This window comes from Saccoglossus kowalevskii, chromosome 1, assembly GCF_978046115.1.
Source record: "Saccoglossus kowalevskii chromosome 1, keSacKowa6.1, whole genome shotgun sequence".
Taxonomy (NCBI): domain Eukaryota; kingdom Metazoa; phylum Hemichordata; class Enteropneusta; family Harrimaniidae; genus Saccoglossus; species Saccoglossus kowalevskii.
Window position 1 is genome coordinate 45364047 of NC_140641.1, and position 25401 is coordinate 45389447.

General features: G+C 39.4%; 1 protein-coding gene across 3 annotated transcripts in view; it reads left to right on the plus strand.

The window, feature by feature from the left end:
• The window catches only part of LOC100375430 (structural maintenance of chromosomes protein 6-like), a 128138-nt gene that overhangs the window by 85150 nt on the left and 17587 nt on the right, over nt 1-25401 (plus strand). For 2 of the 3 annotated variants that reach the window (XM_085502548.1, XM_085502563.1), the window contains exon 22: nt 8602-8760. In XM_085502548.1, coding sequence (XP_085358674.1) covers nt 8602-8760 — 159 coding nt within the window. Of the gene's footprint in view, nt 1-8601; nt 8761-8802; nt 8962-25401 lie in introns of all 3 variants that reach the window. The other variant, XM_085502557.1, reaches the window with a different exon arrangement.

Consider the following 25401-nt stretch of genomic DNA (forward strand, 5'->3'; position numbering starts at 1 on the left):
AGCGCTCTCCAGGCGGAAAAGAAAAAATCCTACACAACAGTGGTGCGAGAAAATGTTGAAGACGCACTGGCTGAGGCAGGCGTGATTTTTTCTACTGAAGATGCTACAAGCAACGCGGGGGAGGCCGGCTCGTCGAAAACCACAACAGCGAGTGATACCGTCAAGGAGGACCCCGAATTCAAAATCCGCTCCGATGCTATCACGAAAGGTGCGGTTATGGTCAAGAAAATCTTACCTCTACCGATTCCACCGATGGCGGACGCCCCATGTTTCTCGATCGGTTTGTCTACACTGCCGAAGAAGGACACTTTTGCGACTTCAGCAATGATACCATGGTCTCCCCGACTGACACAGGGCGCTGCTATAACACAACGCGTGATCGGAGGAGGCAAATGGGATCGTGAAGTTACCGAGAAAACCGCTACAGCCACCAAGGACGACTTCTTGGGGACTAACCGGGACGATTGGAGCAGACGCTACCAAAAAGTTATACCGCCCGCTGATGAGTGGAAAACACCGGTTGGTACCGACGCCAGCCTGCACGAACGACCTCTCGGCGTACAACGACCAGAACTGAGCCATGCGTCCGGGAAATGGTCGCCGAAGGAAGTATAACGAAACATCCACTCGGCAAACCACAAGTTTACATCCCGTATTGCCTGTCCCAGTCAACGCTATGTAGATTGGAAAACAACGTTTGGGACACTTCTCTTGCATTAAGCCATAGAGAATTTTTCACTACTACTACACAAATTCAGTTAGCGAAATTCAAAACAGGCAACATCACCAAGGATGAACTGTTTAGCACATTAGAGCCGCTGTTGGTCGCTACTAACGTCGTCGACGCTGACATAATACAGAGTCATCTCCAGTTACGAGCGACTATTCAACACTCTCGCCGTGCAGCAGTTTGGTCCGCTATGCTAAAGACAGCCGCCAACGCTGAAATCAAGAACGAATTGGCGACGATCGATTTCAGAGGGACCAAATTATTCGACGGAAAACTCAGCGCTGTGAATTCTAAGTTGGATGAGAAAGCAGCGGCAAAAGTTAACCGTGTGATGATCGAAGGCGCCTTTAAAGCCAAGCAAGCCGCTAATAACAAGCAGAGCATCGCGACCAAGGCGAAGCCAGTTAACCAAGCTACTACGGGTCAGCCCAAGGGAAACGCAAAGGCAAACCCGAATCAGGCAAAAGGAAAAAGTGGAGACCAGCAGCGACAGAATAAACAATTCTCGAAACAGACTGGTAACACTAAAAAGTCTTCCTGACTATACGTCAGCAAATATGGTAATGTATCAAAACAAGGTGCGATTAAACATGTCAAATATTACTCAAGTCTCCGAGTATTTTTGTCAAACAAATCAAACCACAGATCCCCTTACACATATACCACTTGCATTAAACGATTCGGTTCAGTGCCCAGGTCGGCGGGAACCAAGTCGTGCAAAACATCGTGCATTAAGCGATTTTGTTCAGTGCCCAGGATGGCGGGAACTCAATCGTGCACAACAAAAACACGGTCGGCCGCACCTCAGGTCGGTGGGCGATCGTATAAACAAACAACCGGCCGAATGCGTGGACCTAGGGAAAATGACGCATCGACCGGTGAAAAAACAGAAACCCGTAAGGCAGAGTCCCTACTCCCCTCCAGGTTTGAAAAAAAGGGGGGGAAGGACGTTAAACGGGGATATAACGCCGCATTCACTCCAGGGGGAAATGGAGAAATCGGCGATGTCAATGTATACCGCCACAAGCGACCGAGGGTTGGTGAGTCCCTCGACGCCGGTGGCACTGCGTCTGCAGAAATGTATTCCCCGGTGGAAAGAAACGATAAACGATCCGTATGTGATATCGATAATAACACACGGGTATCGAATACCGTTGATAAAAGAACCGGGAAACCGGGCTCTACTCAGTCAACAATACTGAAAGAAAGCGTGGAAATACTACTCGAAAAAAAGGTAATTCAGCGGGTACAAAACCCGAAAAAAATTTTCATCTCGAGGTTATTTCCCGTCAAGAAATCCAACGGTGGGTACAGGCTGGTGCTGGATTTAAAGGAGTTGAACAAAATTGTGAAGAAATAAACGTTCAAAATGTTAACTCCGGCACTAGTGAGAGCGTCAATTCAAAAAGGGGACTGGATGATGTCCCTCGACTTGACCGACGCTTACCTGCACATACCAATACACACAGAAAGCAGGCGCTTGTTACGATTCGTGGTGAACGATGTAACGTATCAGTACACCGTCCTACCTTTCGGCCTGACGTCAGCCAGCCCCACTTCTGTTTACAAAAGTTCTACGCACAGTGGTGGCGTTACTGCACAAGAACGCAGCAGACGTCAATCCCTACTTAGACGACTGGCTGATAAAAAGTCAAAATCGGAACCTGATTTGTCAATCAACCGAGCGGACTGTCAGTCTACTGCTAAAGCTAGGTTTTCTGATAAATATGGAAAAATCAGAATTAATACCGACGCAGAAAATAGTCTTTCTGGGCATGGAACTGGATGCGGAGAAAGGCATGATCCGACCAGCCCAGCACAGAATCGACAATGTACAAAAAATGATACAATCATTTCTAAAACAAAAACAAGCCACACTACGCCAGGTAATGCGACTAGTGGGGATGTTAACTTCGATGAGGGGCTTAGTACCGAGAGCGGCACTACAGTCCAGACCGATCCAACGCCTAGTGTTAGACGCACAGTTAAAAATGCGACTATCAAAGGACGGGATAAAATACGAAAAACCGGTACTGTTCACACCGGCCTTTCTGGAATCACTTCCGTGGTGGGGCAACCTCAAGAACCTCACGGCGGGGATTCCCATGGACAAGGCGAAACCGACAGTAACGTTGGTGACGGACGCATCCATGACGGGCTGGGGAGGGCACTGCATGGACGGGATTGCACACGGTCAGTGGAACGAAAAACAAAGGAAATTTCACATAAACCGACTGGAAATGCTAGCGGTGCAGTTCTCCCTGCAATCCTTCAAAAAAGCGGTAAAAAACCAGGCCGTGTTAATAAGATCCGACAATCAGACTGTAGTAGCTTACCTCAACAAGGAAGGGGGAACGAAATCACAGTCGTTAAACGACCATGCTGTAGCAGTGCTAAAGTGGTGTGCACAAAACAAAGTCGAGCTGATGTGCAAACATATACCGGGAGTCCAAAACGGTGTAGCGGACTCGCTATCCCGGGGGAAACCCTACGACGACACAGAATGGGAGCTGTCACAGACGGCAGTAAACCTAGTGTTCGACATGTGGGGGGAACCCCAGGTAGATCTGTTTGCAACACCGGAAAACAAAAAACGTCCCGTTTTTGTGATGCGTTATCCGGACAAACAGTCACTGATGTGGGACGCACTTCAGATGGAGTGGGGCGGAATGTTCAGTTACGCATTCCCACCATTTCCATTGATCCACCGAACGTTACAAAAACTGGAACAATCGGAGAACTCGCACATGATTCTAGTGGCACCGAACTGGCCGTCTCAGACTTGGTTTCCGTTACTGCTGTCTCTGCTAACGGACCATCCGAGAAGCCTGCCACAAGAAATCACGTTGACACAACCCGGCGGTTATACACCAACCAACCCGGAGCTGTACCAACTTCACGTGTGGAAACTATCCAGCAATTTAGAATTGCGCAAGGGTTTTCAAGCCAAGTGTCGCAAACAACGACGGCCGGGCTTAGGGATTCCTCAAATGGATTGTATCAATACCACTGGGAAAAATTTTGTAATTGGTGTCTTGCAGGGGATATACATCCACTCTGTCCCTCTTTGCCCCAAGTAGCGGAGTTTTTTTCTTATTTGATAAACGAAAAAAAGTTGAAACCGGGGACAGTAGAAAACTATAAATCGGCGATCAACTCTGTACTCAAACTAAGCCTAGGCAAAAACATTTCGGATGACCCGACAATCTCCGATCTGTTCAAGGGCTTTATTACACAGGCGGGCCCCATTGAGAGGTACAAAGCACCTGCATGGAGCTTGTCAGTAGTCCTTGAAGCGCTACGACAATTCCCATACGAACCGAAGGAATTGGCGTCACTACAGGACTGGACGAAAAAGACTGTTTTTCTGCTAGCACTCGCTTCAGGGAGGCGAGTTAGCGAAATACACGCTCTGTCATTTGAAGACAATTTTACGGTGTTTTATCCCGATAAAGCGATTTTAATGACATCAGTAAAATTCAGAGGAAAAAATCAGAAACTGCACGAGACGGCAACTCCGATCGTTATCCCGGCACTGAGCAATATTTCCAATGAAAAACAAGACAGAATTCTTTGTCCGGTACGTGCGCTAGCTTATTATACGAAACGTACTTCCGGGGTCAGAAGGGGTCAAAGGTCGATGTTCGTTTGTTACCAAAAAGGTAAACAAAGCTCAGCGGCGTCGAAATTCACGTTAGCGAGATGGGTAAAAGAGACAGTTTACCACGCTTATAGTGATAAGTATTTGAGCACAGAGGCAGGCAAAGTCACTGCCAAGATGCATGACTTAAGAGGCATAGGTAATACACTGGCATTTGCTAGCGGAGCTTCTTTAGCCCAGGTGCTAGCAGCCGGGTCCTGGAAAACTAGCAACACTTTTCTCTCTTATTACCTGAAAGACCTAGCGGCCGAGTCACAGGGCCTACACTCGTTAGGCTACCTAGTGACAGGCCAAGTTGTAACAAAACAATAGGGCATGTAACTTCCCGCAACTGCAAGAATTATTCAGTTAGCGGGAGTTATACAGTTAGGGGGATGGAATTTTTTCAATTCCATAATCAGGTGGGGTAGTATTTATCTGCCAAGAGATATTCTCTGGTAATCTGTCCCATTTGTTTATGAAATTAAAATTTCATTAACCAAAGGGGTTAGTATGCAATACTCTGTAATAAACTTTTAAAACTAGCGCCGAAGGCGCATATTAGTTTTTATGTTTATATAAGAGATTGCATACTTACCTTCCCACCCAAGACCACCCCAGATAAATAGCTACGAATCAATATCGTGGTCAAAAAGATCTGGAAGTATGCAAATCAGATGACAGGGGAAGGACGCCCCCTACGGGAGCTATCCACTGTTATTTCGATTTTATTTAACCAGTATATATGATAATTGGCAATTATCCCATTTGTTTATGAAATTAAAATTTCATTAACCAAAGGTAAGTATGCAATCTCTTATATAAACATAAAAACTAATATGCGCCTTCGGCGCTAGTTTTAAAATTATTGAGCATCAAGGTCCTGTCCCATGGATAAGAATACAATGTTGTTTTCGAAAACGAATAAAAAAGAAACTATTGAAAAAGAAGAGAAATTGTTAGAAAACAAGTATTTATTACCAAAATCGGCATCAAATAAAACGGTCCATAACCAATAACAGCAGATTTCAATATCGAAATCAGACAATATTGTGAGGGCATCGTCGTCTGCTCTGTACGCTAACACGGGTTCGGTCGAAGTGTTACATCTAGTACGCACGCTTCTAGATTCTGAAACTGATGCCGCTGTCCTGGTGGCCTCCTGATTAGATCGCCCTATCGTGTTGATGAAGTGAGGTTAACCGAGGATTATTTATCCAAGCAAGTGCGATAATTGAAATGGGGGGTACAATGTATGTCTACGAGTACAGAGAGATGAATTTTTTTCTGTTTTTGTAGTAAGTAGTACCACAAAATTTGCAAAACAAGATCGATGAAAGACCGACGTGACTTGTATTTCCTCGGCGTCGACTCCCCCTAAATGTAACAGTCTAGGCACAGCTTGCATAAATCTCAAACTAGTAGTACTACATGTAGTAATTGTATTACTAATCTGAGCATAAATAAATGAAAGTACCCGTCTTCTCAGGTGTGTATCTGTTTATTTATACAGTGAGATAAAAATCACTGTTGGTTCCACTGTTGCTTCTCCTTCTAGGATGGCTAACACCCACTAGCTTTCTGGTCGGGTTTGTTCACCTGCTACGCCTGTAAGTTTCGTTTGGCTTCAAAGTATTCATCAAATCCCCGCCCTCACGTGGAATTTAAAATAACTATTACACAGCTGCAAATAATATCTACCTTGATTGTTTGAAAACACTAGTGGGATGGGGTAAGCACTCCTACGCATAGTCGATCCAGCTGGACCACGGCGACAATCTAGCGTAGTGTTAGTGCAAGGCCGCGGTGGACACCGATACGGCGTACCAGTCACGGTGTGCCGTTCGATCAGGCGATCACTGGAATGCTACTCCACACCAGTCACTCATTCACTCGCAATGTAAATGAGTTCAATACAATAATATTTGATGGATTAAAACTAGTTTCTTTCTTTAATAGTTTGCTATATTAGATTGTGGAAACAATTTCCAGAAAGACATTTTAAATTATTCAGATTCAGCGACTGTGAAACTATGCCGTTCACTGTAGATTTTTTTTCAAAATGTTTCCGCTTTGTAGAGGCAGCAAATCCACTGGTAATGACAACGCTACAAAATAATAACAATAATGAACTCCCCGACAACCCATAATGGACTCAAACACACTTTGTGCTCCATATATGTACTGGGCTCACTCCTCGTACATATATGTCGCACAAAATGAGCTTTCGCCCATTATGGGTTCGCAGGTCATTTATTGTTTAAATAAATGATTAGAACAACACATCTGTTTATTCATTTGCTATGAATTGTGTAGCACTCTACGTCAAATTGACCCTACTGAGCACTGCTAATCCGCTACAATAATTTCAAATTATATAGTTTAATATTTTATGAACCAAAGTAGATTTTGTTCAAAATTTGAACATAGAACACTTTTCCGGGGTATTTGAAACCGAAAATTTATTATTGCATTTATTTTATTATCACTTGTGACTGTGGTATTTTGATGTATATAGCACTATGTTCGACCATAGTATATAGTAGCATGGTATTATGATGTATATAGCACTATGTTCGACCATAGTATATAGTAGCATGGTATTATGATGTAGAGAGCACTATGTTTGACCATAGTATATACCAGTAGTAGCATTGTATTATGATGTAGAGAGCACTATGTTTGACCATAGTATATAGTAGCATGGTATTTTGATGTATATAGCACTATGTTCGACCATAGTATATGGTAGCATGGTAATATGATGTAGAGAGCACTATGTTTGACCATAGTATATAGTAGCATTGTATTTTGATGTGTATAGCACTATGTTTGACCATAATATATAGTAGCATGGTATTATAATGTAGAGAGTACTACATGTATGTTTGACCATAGTATATAGTAGCATGGTATTATGATGCATATAGCACTATGTTCGACCATAGTATATAGTAGCATGATATTATGATGTCGAGAGCACTATGTTCAACCATAGTATATAGTAGCATTGTATTATGATGTAGAGAGCACTATGTTTGACCATAGTATATAGTAGCATGGTATCATGATGTCGAGAGCACTATGTTTAACCATAGTATATAGTAGCATAGTATCATGATGTATATAGCACTATGTTTGACCATAGTATATAGTAGCATGGTATCATGATGTAGAGAGCACTATGTTTGACCATAGTATATAGTAGCATGGTATTTTGATGTATATAGCACTATGTTCAACCATAGTATATAGTAGCATGGTATTATGATGTATATAGCACTATGTTTGACCATAGTATATAGTAGCATGGTATCATGATGTATATATCACTATGTTTGACCATAGTATATAGTAGCATGGTATTTTGATGTATATAGCACTATGTTTGACCATAGTATATAGTAGCATGGTATTTTGTATAGCAAGTTTGACCATAATATATATGGTACTTTGTATTCAACATTAATAATATAGATATAATGTTTACAACTTGTTCTTACTAAAGATTGTAAAGGTTTTTCCTTAGTGATGATTCTAAAAGTTGATAATTGTATTGTATTGTGTTCTGTAAATGCAACTCTGTTAGTAAAATATATTGTTTCTCTACAAGCCCTCCATCCTTCCCTTCCCTTCTAAATTCTCTGACTTCATTAAACACTTTACCATTTGTGCTAACCTGCTAATTTTCACTAAATGGCTCTCCTTGCACTGCTTGTGTGAACTTTTTGCACATGCACTAGCATGCTGTTTTGTTTTGGACCAACATTTGTGCTTCCCATATGCGCAATGCTTGGTCACATGTTAGAATTAACACTGCATGTCTATGATTCCTGATATGAGAATCACTGAACATTAGAATAACAGCATGCACATGAGATTTCCAATGCAAAGATTTTCTTTAGTATGGGATTCTGTTTGATGTGTTCACACATGCATGTGTATTGGTGCACATGGATGGCTTCTATGTTCACAAGCCAATAAAACCGAATATTTTCAATTACTATCTCATTAACTTTTGAATTTTTTCGATATGGTTCAACATTTGCATCATACAAATTTTCTTTTGTTTAAAACAACGCTGTTACCTAATACAATAAAAACATTTTTATTTTGACTAAATTTATTTACATCCTATATTGGCTGATACCCAGTTGGAGATTTATCGACACAATTCAGTCATAATGAGATAGACACTAGCACAAGCACATTTGATATCTTGTTCTTCCAGAAATTTGAGCAAATGCTGGCTGAGAGGAGGAGGGCTTATGTGAGATTTCGTCAATCTATAGCAGTGCGTGCCAAATGGTATTTCATTACTATGTTGTCAGAGCGAGGGTTCTCCGGAAAAATGAAGTTTTCCCACCCAGATCAACTCCTAAATATATCAGTAAGTGCTTTCAGGGAAAAAAACACCTTCTTTCTTTTTTAGAAATTTTCGCAAATGCTTGCTGAGCGGCAGCGTTGCTACAACTCATTCCAGTCTTATGCTGCCATCAGAGCCAAATATCTGTTTGTACAAATGCTATCAGAAAGACAAATCGATGGAAAATTGGAATTTAAACACAGAAAGCAACAGTTGGATATACAGGTAAAAGTTAGTGACACTGTCGCTGTCATTTAAGTGTGTGTATGTCATTCATTTCACCATTCTAAATCTATTATATCAGTATGATGTTAAAAACAACAATTTTAGGGATTTTATAACAAAACCCACGTTTTGTCAAGAAATTAGCAATCAAGCAATCTTGATTACTTTGTAAAACAAAGTCAATTACTACCACTAATTGCATAATATTTAGATATTGCCTGGCAATGCTGGTAATCATGGGTAGCACCATTATACAATTTGAGTTCTTTTTTGCCTTTCCTGTCTTCGCATTGAAAACTGTAAAATTCTATCGCACCATATTAGTAGTGCACTCTGGAGCTAAGTGGTTTTACTTGCTGTAGCTGTGTCTCCAGTTCCACATTCTATTCAGCAACAGATATTGTGAACTGGCAATGTACTTTAATATTTGGTTATTATCTTTGGAAGAAATGGGTGTTGTTCCTGAACTCTCAGTGGTAGAGTAGTGTTATTGCATTCCTTTCAGCCATCTACCCCTCAGATATCATCAATACATCCAGGGACAGTGCTAATGGATCCAGTAAAGCCAAAAGCAGTCCAGACAAAAGTGATCCTTGCTATCAAGTGAGCAATCTGCATAGCAAACAAATTCTGGTTTTAAGGCTCGCCTATTTCTGGTTCTGAAGGAATCAGGAAATTCAGGACATTTCACCTCTTACGTTTCACTTACAACCTTTCCAGATGGTCCTGCCACACTACATGAGGCAGTGTGCTAAACAATTTCATAGTAGCTCTGAATTTGAAGGCTGTTTATTTACACTAAGTCAGCTGATCTCTGTTGAGGGTTGCATTACACGAGAGGTGGTATTTTTGATGTCTTTGCATGCATGCATGTTTGTCTGTTCTATTAGCTCAAAAACTGCTGGTCAGATTTCACTGAAACTTGCTATGCTCTTGGATAATGCACAGACCTGACAAGTTTTGGGTTATATATCTCAAAAAACAATTATTGCCTTAGACTTAGAATACAAGTGCCTAGGAACAATGCCTCGGACCTGTTTAGTTTTGGGTTGAAATTCAAGCATACTAATTGCCTAATTTGTATAATATGCATAATCCTATTTCATTGAAGTTTACTACATCACCTCTAGGAAAAAGGCCTTGCCTAGGAGGTCGATGCTACCACAGGGATATATTTTTTCGCTGAGCGTTTATGTAACAAAAGAGGCAGATTACAGTATTTACTGCATTTGGTAGAAATCTAGTGTGCTTTGACAATCGACAATAGCAGTTTCTACATTACGGTAAGGGCTTTCCATTAAAAGGGCCTCAGATCTCATCTGTTTTTGTTGTATCGCCAGCGCAGATTTGGTGGGGTGAATTTTCTTGTTTTTTCATGATTTCATTTCCTTGCATCATGCCTAAATCATTAAAGGATGTGACGACTAGATTTGGCACATAAGATACGTTCATCTTCCCACTTAGAGCTGCCTGTTTGGGACCCAAAGCACATGTGTTGAAATTTTTGCTATAGTCACAAACGGGGCTCAGGATTTTTTCCCCAGGGAATTTGCCATCTGTAGGATTCTTGATCGTGGGAGCACTTTATGTTGGGGTTGAAGGCTGGTATGCGTCTCTCTAAAAAGGGGAAGTCCCTAGCCGCAGCTAGCGATGCGTCTGTTTCAATGAGTGAAAAATCTCTCTTTCCCATGGTAGCGAGACAAGCGTCGAGGAGCTATTTTTTTTTTAAAGTTCTGGGATGTGCACTAAAAAGTAGCTGAGATAATTGCTAATTTGCATAACAATTCACTCAGTGAGAAGTTTGCTAATGCTCATAATTAAAATGGCTGTAACAGTTCCAAATTTAAATGTATTATCGTTTTGTTAAAAGTTAAATATAGTGCATAATATGGAGATCCTGTCATTTCTTTTTTTCACATTGTTTCTTTTTTACTATTTATGTACAGCCTTGCTAAATCTTGCTAAGCATTCAAAAGAGAGAATGTTTGCACCTGTTATCTATATTTAAAAATCGTTTTTTTGAGTATGTTCCACTATTCACAATTCTACAAAATTTTAACAGTCTATAGCCAAGACTGTTTAGATAATAAAAAGCAAAAAAAAAAATAATCACTCCAAAGTGCCCACGAACCTGCATCTCTACCCTAAAGGCTTCATCGGCGGCCTGGGGTCCCCCCTCCATAGTTTTTAGGCTCAGCCTCCCCGTCTTTGTCCTCCTGCACTGGAGGCTGGAGTTCGGGAAACTCTAGCTCTGAACCCCCGTCCCCTCCTTCCTGTTGGATCGTGCCTCAAGCAGCACACACCAGCAGGCGCAGGAGAGTTTCCAACCCCTGGAATCTTGGAGGTATCAGAGTCCTTTCCAGTCTCCTCCTTCTCTGACTCCTCCTCTGGTCTTCTACCGAGGGATGAGGTCAAGGCGGAGACGACCCTGCAGGAAGTAGCTAGCTTTCTGGAGAAAGGGGTGGTGTGCCTAGTGGAGAACCCCCATTTAGATCTAGGGTTATATTCCCACATCTTCCTTGTTCCCAAGAGTTTGTGGGATGGTGTCCTGTCCTAGACCTCAGTCGGCTTAACGGGTTTGTGGAGCTCAATCGCTTCCGGATGAAAACACAGTCTTTGGTGCTTCTGTCAGTGCACTCGGGCGATTGGCTGGCGTTGAGCAACACATATTTCTACATCCCCATTCACCACTCTTGCAGCTGGTATCTCAGATTCTCCTTAGAGGGCAAAGTTTACGAGTTTACCACCCTCCATTTCAGTTTATGCACGTCGTTGTACGTCTTCAACAGGGTATGTTAAGACAGAGGTGACCCAGCTGTTCCATCAGTTGTCAGTTTATCTGAACCCCTACCTCAACGACTGGTCATTGCACAACTGAGACAGGGAGGTGTTAGCGAAGCATGTGCTATTAACGCAAACGCTCCTCCACGAGTTGGGCTTTTAAATAAATATTCTCTAGTCCAACCTCGTACTGTCCCACAACCTAGTTTTTTCTGAGCTCGCCAGCCAACTCCTGTCGACCGGATCGGCTTCTATGCATGAACTGATGTGCCTTATTGGCAATATGACTTCAGTTCATTGTTTAGTTCCGTCAGCAGCTCTCCTGCCTTGTCCGATTCACTTGGCCGCAAGGCCCACAAGCGGAACATGACGTTCAGGGTTCAATTGTCGGACCAAGCCCAGGCAACCCTCCATTAGTAGAGGGATGCTCGGGACTTGGAGAGAGGAGTGCCCCTAGATCCGGCGGCTCCCTCGCTGACTCTCATTACGGATGCGTCGCTCAAAGGGTGGGGCGGCCATCTGGTGGACCTAAAAGTCCGAGGGACGTGGCCGTCCATGTATGTGGGCCGCCACATCAATTAGTTGCAGACCGTATTACTGTTTCTGAAACATTTTCAGAAGGTCACACATCACCACAGAGTCCTGCTTCGAACAGACAACATTTAGTGTCATACATACATCTAATCAAATTATTAAACATGAGTGATGTATGGAATAAAAACAGTGATAACCATGACAATCTAATCTTCAGATTTAAAGAAAAATTGCAACTGCTATATCAAAAAAATGTCAAGGAATCACTACATGATGATAACAAAGGCGGAAACCACAAAAATAAACTACGAACCTATAGAGAAATAAAACAAGATTTCACCTTTGAAAATTATCTGGAAACTATTAATCCAAAACACAGGTCGGCGATGACCAAGCTAAGAATCAGTGCACATACACTGCAAATAGAAATAGGAAGACATAAAAATATTGATCTGAACAAAAGAAAATGCTTAATATGCAACAGTGGTCAGATCGAAGATGAAACACACTTCCTTATACAATGCAATTACTACAAAAAAAAGAGAGATGACCTCTACAACAAACACAACATACTCCAGGACAATTACACAAATGTACTCTGACTATGAAAATTTTATAAACATACTAAAATTAAAAGATAAACAAATATTAAAAGAGTTAAGTAAATTTATTTACCATTGCTTTATTATGAGGGAAGACAGTTTAAAAAAAGGATTACCAGCTGCCTCATAACAAAGAAACATTTTTTTCTTTTTTACCATACATTGTACATGTCCTTTTTTTTTAATATATAAATTATCTTCTTTTCCCTAACTGTTATGTATTCTAGTAGTTTTAGTTATATCTGTAATTTTGTTTTGTCATTATTTTTATACACATTACCTTTATTGTATGTATCAATACCCCATTGTGGATACGATTTCAATAAAGTTATTATTTTATTACATCAACAAGGAGGGGGGAACGCATTTTCCCACGTCGAAGCTAGCGGAGGAGATCCTCCTTTGGTGCCTGGAACCAAGTTGAGCTAATGGCTCACTACCTTCCTAGGATATGCAACAGTGCCCCGGACGCTCTCTCAAGACGTTTTTGGTTTCAGAACACCAAGTGGCAGATCCCCCTTTTTTTTTATGTTTCTGGGACGGTCCCCAGATAGATCTGTTTGCCAATCACTGGAATGCCAAGCCCCCGACGTACGTGTTGCCTCTCCTGGAGAGGAACGCATTTGCCACAGGCACTCTATTGATCTCTGGGAGTCCCATGGATGCTTATGCTTTTCCACCCTTCCAACTAGTGCACCAAGTGTTGGAGAAACTGCGATACTGCGCCTTCTGACACTGGTGGCACTCAATTGGCCAGTGAAGGTCTGGTCCCCAATGTTGCTGGACCTTCTAGTCGAGTCCCCAGGGGAGTGGCCGGATCCTCCAGATAGGTTGTCCCAGCCAAACGGCACTCTCCCAATGAGCCCTGCATTGTTCCATCTTCACACGTGAAGGCTGTCGATGAGCTCATGGGGGTCTACTCTTGAGGCACCTGGTCCCTGAAGAGTCACCTGATTGGTTGCATCCCAGGACAAGAGTTCTTGTTAGCGAGTAGTTTAAGATTTCTCTCAGTTTTTTGACCATTTTTGCTTTTTTGTTTTGAAAAATTTGTACTTCAGCCGTCGGATCTTCCCCACCTCCAGTGAGCGTGCTACTCTGCCTAATGAGTAATAAATGCAATTTATTATTTTCGTGGATTTTCTGGTAGGTATGATTAAGTAAACAAACTGGTTTATACAACCATACTAATTTAGTACATAGATCCTCTGGGGTACAGACATGATCAGTTTAATGCACCTAATTTGCATGATAATTAGCTAATTGTTAAGCTTTCCATAACTATTCCACTGATAAGTGAAGAACTACTCATTGTATTTTGATGAAACTTGGTACCTTGATGTCATGGGACAATGCACAGACCTAATACGTTTTGGGTTAATATTCATGCATATTAATTACCTAAGTTGCATGGTTAATACATTTTTGTTTTTTTTGGCAATCATTACTGTAACAGTATTATAGTGCTAATCTTTACATTTCAATGAAACTTGGTACATAGATGCTCTAGGACTATGCACAGTCCTAATTTGTTTTGAATAAAAATCTGTGCATATTAATCACCTAATTTGCATAAAGATGAGCCAATTTTTGGCTTTTCCACTGAAATCAATGAAACTTGGTACGTGGCCTCTTTAGGACAATTCACAGACCTGCTCAGTTTTGGTTCAAGAATTCTAATTTCATTGAAATTTGCTTCATAGTTGCTCTGGGGTAATCCAAAGATTAAGATTATTAATATAATAATGAAAAACATGCATATTGATTATGATATCTCAAAAGTCAGATCTAAATTGAACTTGTGGTAGAGAAGCTCTGAAATGAATTAGACTGTAAAATCAAATGTTTTTTCTGTAAGTTTTATAAACTTCAATGATATGGATCACATTGTTTTCATGGAATCACTTTATGATGAGTTGTACCCACATAGAGTACATATTAATTCAATTGTTTGCAGATGGTCCATGTATTATTTTATTATAAGTATTTTATAATTAAATAACGGGGACTGTGATATTCATGTCTTGTTAATTTTTAATACTTCTCCAATACTCTCAGCACACAGGAGTTTTCTTTGATCTGATTTAACTGAGAGGTGTTCTGGAATAAATTAGACTGCAAACCACAGACACCAGGGGCATTCTCATCTAACTCAGTCACTCCTGAGGTCACTAAGGTTTGTAACAGCAAAGGGAAATCTCAGGTAAAAATAACCCAAATGTCTGAATTTATGGAATTAGATTACATACAATGCAGTTTTCCACAACCTCATTCTGCATGAGCATCATGGGCATGGTGCCATCTATAAAAACTCTGGTGCTACCTGCACAAAACAGTTTACTCTAGAAACCATCTGGACCTCCCAGTGTACTTGCCAGCCAAGCTTTAGTCCAATGGTCCATCTACAATCAACAGATGGTTGGGGGGGGGGGGGTTTACTTACGTAATAGACCTACTGACACAAGGGCTCAGAACCACAACCCAAATGTCCAGGAAGAAGGAAGCAGCTTGGATGGTTTGACTCTCTCTTTGAATTTTTTCTGGATTTTTGTCCACCTACTTTGATTATAATATATCATGCCCTACTTATATTAAAATGTATACCATCACCTGTATCTCACACAACTCTGGACCCCTGAACTAATTCACTTCAAACCTTGCACATAATTAACACTTATGCACATGTGATGATTTTGTGATTAGGTCAAAGATGGACGACTTGTGGCCATTTTTAATGTAAAAATAACCTAAAATCAGGTATTTGGACATGCTGGAACCAGATCTTGGACATGTGTTGGCTGATTATCAAGCGATTTTCCTCAAATAAATATGGTTAAAAAAGTGACAGCTGGAGTCTTTGCAGTTAGTGTGTCTGTGTGTGTGTGTGTCTGTGTCTGTGTCTGTGTCTGTGTCTGTGTCTGTGTCTGTGTCTGTCTGTCTGTCTGTCTGTTCCACTGCTATCTCAAGAATCATACATCTGTTTTTGATGAAACTTGGTGCATAGATGATCTGGGTCAATGCACAGATTTGATTAGGTTTTGGTAAAAATCCATGCATTACCTATTTTGCATAATGATAAGTTGATTATTAGCTGTTCCATGACTGTTCCACTGATATCTCAAGTACTAATCATCACATTTCAGTAAAACTTGGTACATAGATATCATAGAACACTGCACAGACCTGATAGTTTTTAGCGTAATATCAGTACCTATTAATTACCTAATTTGCATAATTAATTAATTTTCAGCTTTTGATATTTCAAGTAGTAATCATCACATTTCAATGAAACTTGGTACACAGTTACTTAGGGACGACGTCAACAGATCGATGTCGGATAAAAAACTTAATTCCTTTAGTTTTTTTTCACAACCCCCCACCCCTACTGAAACTTAATTGATAAATATTGGTCATGGCGTCAGACTACATTCACCATTAAATACAAATTGATAATTGGACAGTGGTATGGCATAGCAGTTGGTTGTCGGGTGGGTGTAAAAATACTTTACAAATGCACCTCATTTGACGCACACATATTTACACTCGTACCAAACCATTTTTCGTCTTGGATGTTTTTTGTTTTTTTTCTTTTTCAGTTATTTCTGTCCATGATTGGATAGAAGAAAAAAAGCACAAGCTAAGATGTCAAAAATGTTAGTCTGTGCTAAGAAACCAGACCCAGAAATTTCATCATCCAGATATATCATGTTAGTCTGTGCTAAGAAAACATGCACAGGCTAAGAAACCAGACCCAGAAATTTCATCATCCAGATATATCATGTTAGTCTGTGCTAAGAAAACATGCACAGGCTAAGAAACTAGACCCAGAAATTTCATCATCCAGATATATCATGTTAGTCTGTGCTAAGAAACCAGTCCCAGAAATTTCATCATCCAGATATATCATGTTAGTCTGTGCTAAGAAAACATGCACAGGCTAAGAAACCAGACCCAGAAATGTCATCATCCAGATATATCATGTTAGTCTGTGCTAAGAAAACATGCACAGGCTAAGAAACCAGACCCAGAAATTTCATCATCCTGATATATCATGTTAGTCTGTGCTAAGAAAACATGCACAGGCTAAGAAACCAGACCCAGAAATTTCATCATCCAGATATATCATGTTAGTCTGTGCTAAGAAAACATGCACAGGCTAAGAAACCAGACCCAGAAATGTCATCATCCAGATATATCATGTTAGTCTGTGCTAAGAAAACATGCACAGGCTAAGAAACCAGACCCAGAAATTTCATCATCCAGATATATCATGTTAGTCTGTGCTAAGAAAACATGCACAGGCTAAGAAACCAGACCCAGAAATGTCATCATCCAGATATATCATGTTAGTCTGTGCTAAGAAAACATGCACAGGCTAAGAAACCAGACCCAGAAATGTCATCATCCAGATATATCATGTTAGTCTGTGCTAAGAAAACATGCACGGGCTAAGAAACCAGACCCAGAAATTTCATCATCCAGATATATCATGTTAGTCTGTGCTAAGAAAACATGCACAGGCTAAGAAACCAGACCCAGAAATGTCATCATCCAGATATATCATGTTAGTCTGTGCTAAGAAAACATGCACAGGCTAAGAAACCAGACCCAGAAATTTCATCATCCAGATATATCATGTTAGTCTGTGCTAAGAAAACATGCACAGGCTAAGAAACCAGACCCAGAAATGTCATCATCCAGATATATCATGTTAGTCTGTGCTAAGAAAACATGCACAGGCTAAGAAACCAGACCCAGAAATGTCATCATCCAGATATATCATGTTAGTCTGTGCTAAGAAAACATGCACGGGCTAAGAAACCAGACCCAGAAATTTCATCATCCAGATATATCATGTTAGTCTGTGCTAAGAAAACATGCACAGGCTAAGAAACCAGACCCAGAAATGTCATCATCCAGATATATCATGTTAGTCTGTGCTAAGAAAACATGCACAGGCTAAGAAACCAGACCCAGAAATTTCATCATCCAGATATATCATGTTAGTCTGTGCTAAGAAAACATGCACAGGCTAAGAAACCAGACCCAGAAATTTCATCATCCAGATATATCATGTTAGTCTGTGCTAAGAAAACATGCACAGGCTAAGAAACCAGACCCAGAAATTTCATCATCCAGATATATCATGTTAGTCTGTGCTAAGAAAACATGCACAGGCTAAGAAACCAGACCCAGAAATTTCATCATCCAGATATATCATGTTAGTCTGTGCTAAGAAAACATGCACAGGCTAAGAAACCAGACCCAGAAATTTCATCATCCAGATATATCATGTTAGTCTGTGCTAAGAAAACATGCACAGGCTAAGAAACCAGACCCAGAAATTTCATCATCCAGATATATCATGTTAGTCTGTGCTAAGAAAACATGCACAGGCTAAGAAACCAGACCCAGAAATTTCATCATCCAGATATATCATGTTAGTCTGTGCTAAGAAAACATGCACAGGCTAAGAAACCAGACCCAGAAATGTCATCATCCAGATATATCATGTTAGTCTGTGCTAAGAAAACATGCACAGGCTAAGAAACCAGACCCAGAAATGTCATCATCCAGATATATCATGTTAGTCTGTGCTAAGAAAACATGCACAGGCTAAGAAACCAGACCCAGAAATTTCATCATCCAGATATATCATGTTAGTCTGTGCTAAGAAAACATGCACAGGCTAAGAAACCAGACCCAGAAATTTCATCATCCAGATATATCATGTTAGTCTGTGCTAAGAAAACATGCACAGGCTAAGAAACCAGACCCAGAAATTTCATCATCCAGATATATCATGTTAGTCTGTGCTAAGAAAACATGCACAGGCTAAGAAACCAGACCCAGAAATGTCATCATCCAGATATATCATGTGCTAACGAAGTATGAGTGAACGCTTAGCTCAAACTAAGCACCCAAAACGCCATTGTATTCAATGTTCATTTCGAAGATTTATTTTTATATTTATAACTATTTATTTTGGTATACCATTTACAACATGACAATTAACACAAGTACATTCAATTAAATTGTTCTTGGAGAAACAAATGAACTGACGATGTGACTCTGTAAAGCTTACTGTTATTTTGCAATCTGCACTTTCTGAATTTGCAAATTGGTATTGGTTTATAACAGTCAAACTAACATATATACTATATGGTTATGGAACTGAAGATTTGTATATTCCCAACAAATTTGGGTGTTCCTTAGCCTGTGCTAACCGTTGTTTCCTTTTGAAAACCGACAACAGGTCGTAAATGTCCATGATTGCATGTCATTCTTTAAATCGGTCAAGTGCGGTGTTCCCCAAGGATCTATCTTGGGCCCATTATTCTTTCTTATCTATATTAATGACATCAATAAATCAACAATAGAACTATTTTGACTTTGCCAATGATACTAGCATAAATGCATAAAAGTCACCATGTTAACTTAAACTCTATTAATGACGATTAAAGGGGAACCGCTCAATCACTTGGATTGCACCAAGTGCTCATGGGTAATTAACTCCGCCTCTGTCCACTGAGTAAATGAATGCTTATTTTTCCCCCTGTACCGCTAATCCCACAAAACAACAACTGATATAAACATTCTAAGAACGGATTACAATTTGGTTGTTTAACATAGAAATTGAATTTCAAACAAATACAGAGCAGTCTTCATGTGCCATGATTTGAAACATCTCTTACTCGGTAATTTATATACATCGTCGGAAAAATATGACGCGGAACTAATTCAAGTTGATGATGGCCAACAAGAAAAGGCAGCAGTCCACCGGATACACACGACCAGATTGTTGCTAAACGGTCGCAAAGAAAATCTGCCGACTCAAGTTTTGTCTGTTTCCGTTGCGTCGGTCTATAGACGGCACTGATCTCGTATACAGTAAACCTGATAAGGAAACTTCCTATGCACATTCTGTATACATACTACTCCTCCAGAATGCTAATATAACATGTGTGAAAACACGAAGTCCAGGACTTTGGTTTTCATATTCCCTGCACAAATCGGTAAACAGAACAGAACGTATATTTACTAGATGCAATTTTAATGACCAATCTCCAGTGTTGTATTTATTATAAAATCGACGTTGTTTCAACCCTGCATTACAACGAACAGGCAAAGTTGGCTGGGTGACGGTCTGTGCAACAATAACGCCGCTGTCAGTTGTGGATTGTTTAAAAAATATTTGACAATGTTCGATAGGCGCAATGCATGGAAAGATGGGTGATGCCTCAAGCGTAAACAAAACCTGATGCGTGTTGAAGGCTTCATTGTAACAAGGAGAGAAGTAATGCCGGACTGTGTCGTTAGACTGGTTCGGTCAATCCACCTGGTTTATGGTATATGGGGCATTTGTGGGAGTAAGCCTACAACGCAAATGTATCTGTGTCCATGACACCAGCAACAAACGGCCCTTTTTAGGGCCAGAATTAGAATCCAAACATAGATATAAATACACACACACTCGATTAAATTTTCTGGACATATATGCGACGCATGAACGAAAACGATCTATTGTAAAAGATATGAATTGGAACTGCCTGTGACGTGTTGTCTCGGTGCCGTTTCGTCCTACAGTCAAATACAGAAACAAGAACTGATTTATTTCCTTATGCCAATACCTGGTTGTTCATGCATTTCAAGCATGGCGTATTTACTTCTTGTACTCTGTGGTGTGTGCTGTGGAAACATCTGATTTCGCGGTTTTGAGCTGTCAAAGTATTTCGCGAAAAATAAAACAATGTCTTATTGATATCCAAAACATGGAACCTCTAACAGAACGGTTATTTCCTGCACGCCTACCAGTATTACACAACTACCATTTGCAGCTCATTGCAGTCTGACACTTATTCACTGTACCCCTTCTTTTTTCCAGACTGTCTAGAAAGTTGTACAAAAAGTTTCATCACTTAGAAAACACAAGTCTTTACCGTACGATCAAAAGAAAAATGTCCACATAGTAGTAACCAACATCATTCTGGCGTTCCTAGAAAAAGTTTTTAAAAAAAAAACACTGCATTGCTTAGTAGCAAATAATCACGGTAGCGCAATTATTATTATTACTTATTATTATAGTACAAAAAGTAAATTCATTGAATTGTTCTGAAATGCAAGTAAATTTCAATTTAGTTTTATCGTAAGCAAATGATTTCGGTCGCATGCAAATGCTCGACACCTGATAGGTCAAATCGGTAATCAGCCAATCAAAATACTCGGTGATGCCAACGTGTTCAAATTACCAACACGGAAGAGATTTGCCAATGTTCTTGTACCTCTGGTTTTGATGGGAAGACTGCACGTTTTTTTTTCAAATCAAAACATTAGTTGTTTTCGATGATAAACTGACCTTTTGAAGACTAATTTAACATTTTTAAGGTTATAACAGCTCATTGTCGAAGCGAAACTTTACCCATTCACGCTAACAACAATAAACATCGTACTCTTGAATAGGCGCCAATGACTACGGTAAAATTCGTAAGATTGTGGGTCAGGAGTGAATGTTGTTTTGACTTGGGTATTGTGTTATACATTCCAACAGGACATTTTTGCGTTGTTTTAATTTTGCGTTTTTGGACTCACGGCGAAATTAAAACCACGCAAATGATTTCTAATTCTACAGTTATTGCAATGGATATCTGAAAGCCTGTAACCTAATGTGTTATTGACATTGTTTACTGTCTTACATCGTCATGTCCCAGTGTTGCCGATGGTTAGACATCGACAAACTACGTAACGATAATGCTGTTTGTAAACCAACAAGCTTTGTAGATTGAATAAACATCTAGGGGATTTACATTTTCGTTTACTCAAACTGTGATTGACAGGCATTTTGCATACATTAGCCACCATTTTAAACTCGTGGTTTTTACTGGTCGCGGCACGTTTCGACTGAAAATAACAACATTTATACATCAAAAGCCCAACCAGATGAGTATAATCGCTAGCGTACATATTCATGTCCCCGTAGAAATGTATTTGGAATCACAGCCTGATCTCTAAACATCGTAAATGGCACATTTCACAGAGCTCCCGCCAAGATGTGAGCGGCTTGGTTCGGATTAGCATACTAATATGGTGGCAATCTTGACCCTTATTTATAGTATCGGTTCCCCTTTAACAAAGGGGTCTGACTGGTAAGCTTACAATTCGTATAGAGAAAACAAATTATATAATCTTTAAAACTCTCCCCAAATCAATTAATATTCAATGCAAACTACAACTACATAGTTCACTTATTGAGGGCGCTTGTGCAGCTTCATAACTAGGTGTAACAATTGATTCGTCCATGACGAGGAAATCACACATAGAAAAAGTAAGAACAAAATTTGACGGAAAGTTGGTATAATTTCACATATTCGCCATTATGTTCTTAGAGCAGTCCTTGTGTTACTTTACAGTGCAATTATACTACCTCACCTCACATACTGTATCGAAATCTGGGGAAATATTCACTTTACTAAATGCCTAAAAAGATTGTCTGGCGTACCACTTTCTCTAATTTCTATGCTCACTCCGTACCACTATTTCAACAACTTGGTATCCTTGAAATAAACAAACTCCATTCATGTCTTTTCACTTTTGTTCTAAAAAATAAACACACTGCCCATGATATCAGTGATTATTTCAACCTACAATCACATTGCTACCCAACAAAAGCATCCTCCAATTGGAACCTCCTCATCCCTCAAACAAGTCTGTCTATTACTCAACATAATATAACATGTAAAACACTGGCACGCTTTCCCATTATTTCTTAAAAATAACCGAATATCTTTCAAATCACTTAAAACGTTATCTTATTTCATTGACATAATTATTATTAATTTTTATTAATTTAATTATTTATTTATTTTTATTACAGTTATATACTTTTACAGTTATGTAATATATATTTATAGAATTGTATAATTGTTTATGAAATAAGGGCCATGGACACGATTAGTTCTTTCAAACTATTTTCATAGTCCCCATTAGAGAATCGTGATCACTATATCTCACTGGTTTTATTACCTTGCCCGTACCATCAAAGATGGAAGGGAAAGGTATATTAAGGGAAAAATGTTGTCTGTCGTCGTCGTCGTCGTTGTCGTCGTCGTCGTTGTCGTCGTCGTCGTCGTCGTCGTCGTCGTCGTCGTTGTTGTTGTCGTCGTTGTTAATAATTGTTATTGTGTGCATAATAACTTTACTAATTCTTTTCCAAACTTTATCAAACTTGGTCACCTTATTCATCAATATAAAGTCTTCCCTGAGTTTGAACAACAGATGTCCTGTATGAAAATATCATGCAAAAATTGAGAAAATCTGATAAAATATTTTGACTGTTTCTACTTGACTGATCACTGGTGATACACATTCAAAGGTCACTGATCTCAGTGGAAATATGCATTGTTGTATGTGATCAATGAAGCAAGTGATTTATCTTGTAATAATATCCTTGGTAATGTATCTCAGAATCCCATACTGGGTTTCAAAACCAACTCATGGAGAGATTGTGTGCATAATAACTTTACTAATTCTATTCCAAACTTTATCAAACTTGGTCACCTTATTCATCAGTATAAAGTCTTCCCTGACTTTGAACAACAGATGTCCTGTATGAAAATATCATGCAAAACTTGAGAAAATCTGATAAAATATTTTGACTGTTTCTACTTGACTGATCACTGGTGATACACATCAAAGGTCACTGATCTCAATGTAAATATGCATTGTTGTATGTGTTCAATGAAGCAAATGATTTATCTTGTAATAATATCCTTGGTAATGTATCTCAGAATCCCATACTGGGTTTCAAAACCAACTCATGGAGAGATTGCACAGTCTGATACACATTTGCAAACCTACCAATAAAATCTTTACAGAAAACAAGATGTCAGAAAATCAATATAAGCACTCCTATGAACTGGGTGTCTAACTTTGATCAAGATCTGAAGCTAATAGAAAATCTGTTTAGTTCAAAGTTATCAAATCAAAAACAATATATAAAAAATACATTAAAAGCAAAACATTTCATCCAAATTTTAAAAAGAAAATTATTCTAAAATATATGTATTCTGTATTTGACAAACAGTTCATTCGACAAATGAAAACTCACAGGAATATGTTTCAGCTATTAGAACAGAATGATAGAGTTTTTATAATACTAGTTTAAAGATGCACTTCAAAGCTTGCAGTGTTTGAAGATGTAGATTCTCAGGAGGCAACAGTACTGTTGACTTCTCCCTCCACTGGACACCAACTATTTAAGTTGATTTGCATACAAAGCAGAGCTTGCAACATGATATTCATAAAGGGTGTTTTTTTTTTTACTTTTCATTACCAAACGCTTCAGCGTGGTATTAAGAGTTTGTTTTCAGGGGTAGGTGATACCAAGGTGGGAAATGGATGCACATATGGGGTTAATTCCTTGAATTGCAATATAGAGGGTTCAGGCTGAAATACAATATATAGTTTTTTCATGTTTCGTCTGACATTTCTGTGGTATTCTGCTGCTGTAAGTAATGCACGATTTGTTCCGAAATTCAATATGTTGTGTGCATTCCAGGGTTATTCGTTTTTTGCTGAAAACACCCCTATTTTTTAGTGGCAGAGTCGAATAGTTTCACTCCCACTGGGAAATCTGCATTGTTGCTTGAATGAGAGCTAATTAAACACATTTTCCAGACCGGCGAAAAGGCAACAGCCAATTTTAACAGCCTGTCACATGATTTTACTCTAAATGTCAACATGAAAAGAGGCTAGTCCATTTTATGCAGGAGTAATTGGGAGTAGAATATGTGAGGGATAGTATCAACAGAGATGTGTATAGTGAAAAGTAATATCTATCCTTCTTTTGCATCTCTGAGCATTTCTGTTTTAGTATATTGGTTTGAAAATGTTGAACTTGCATGATTTGCAATGTGTTTTTTTATACTGGAACTCCCCTATTGATCGAATCCCGGGTTTGAACGAGAACGGTACACCACGTGATTCGTTTGAATACAATGCTGATGGCAAACATGCCGTGCTACTGCGGTACTCCACTGCCGGGATGACTTACTAGTACTGCATGCTACAACTTCGCTTGTGATGTTGCTTGTTAGTCATGGATTAAATGAATCTTGATTACCAGTCAAATGTTGCTCATTTGACGTTGGTAATCTTTATTTGGAACTGAGTAACCTCCTGGTACTTCGTACTATGATAAAAATCAGTCAACATACATCATGTTCTCTCAATCATAGTATTCCATGTGATGTACACCTAATATGCCAAAAATATTGCTGAACGATTTGAACTGGATAAAAATACTAGACGAAAATTTGTTTACAAAACAAAAATACTTTGGTTGCCAATGAAAACAAACCGGTAAAAAAAAAGCAATATGTTTTTGGCTGTTATCATGGTAGGACATGAACGTGAAGCTAAAGTCTGTTTATAACTAAAACCGGGCACCTTATACGAGGTTCGCAAAATAACATTCAGTCTTTAGAAGTCATTATATTTTATTGTTAGAACGTATTCAGCCATTAAATGT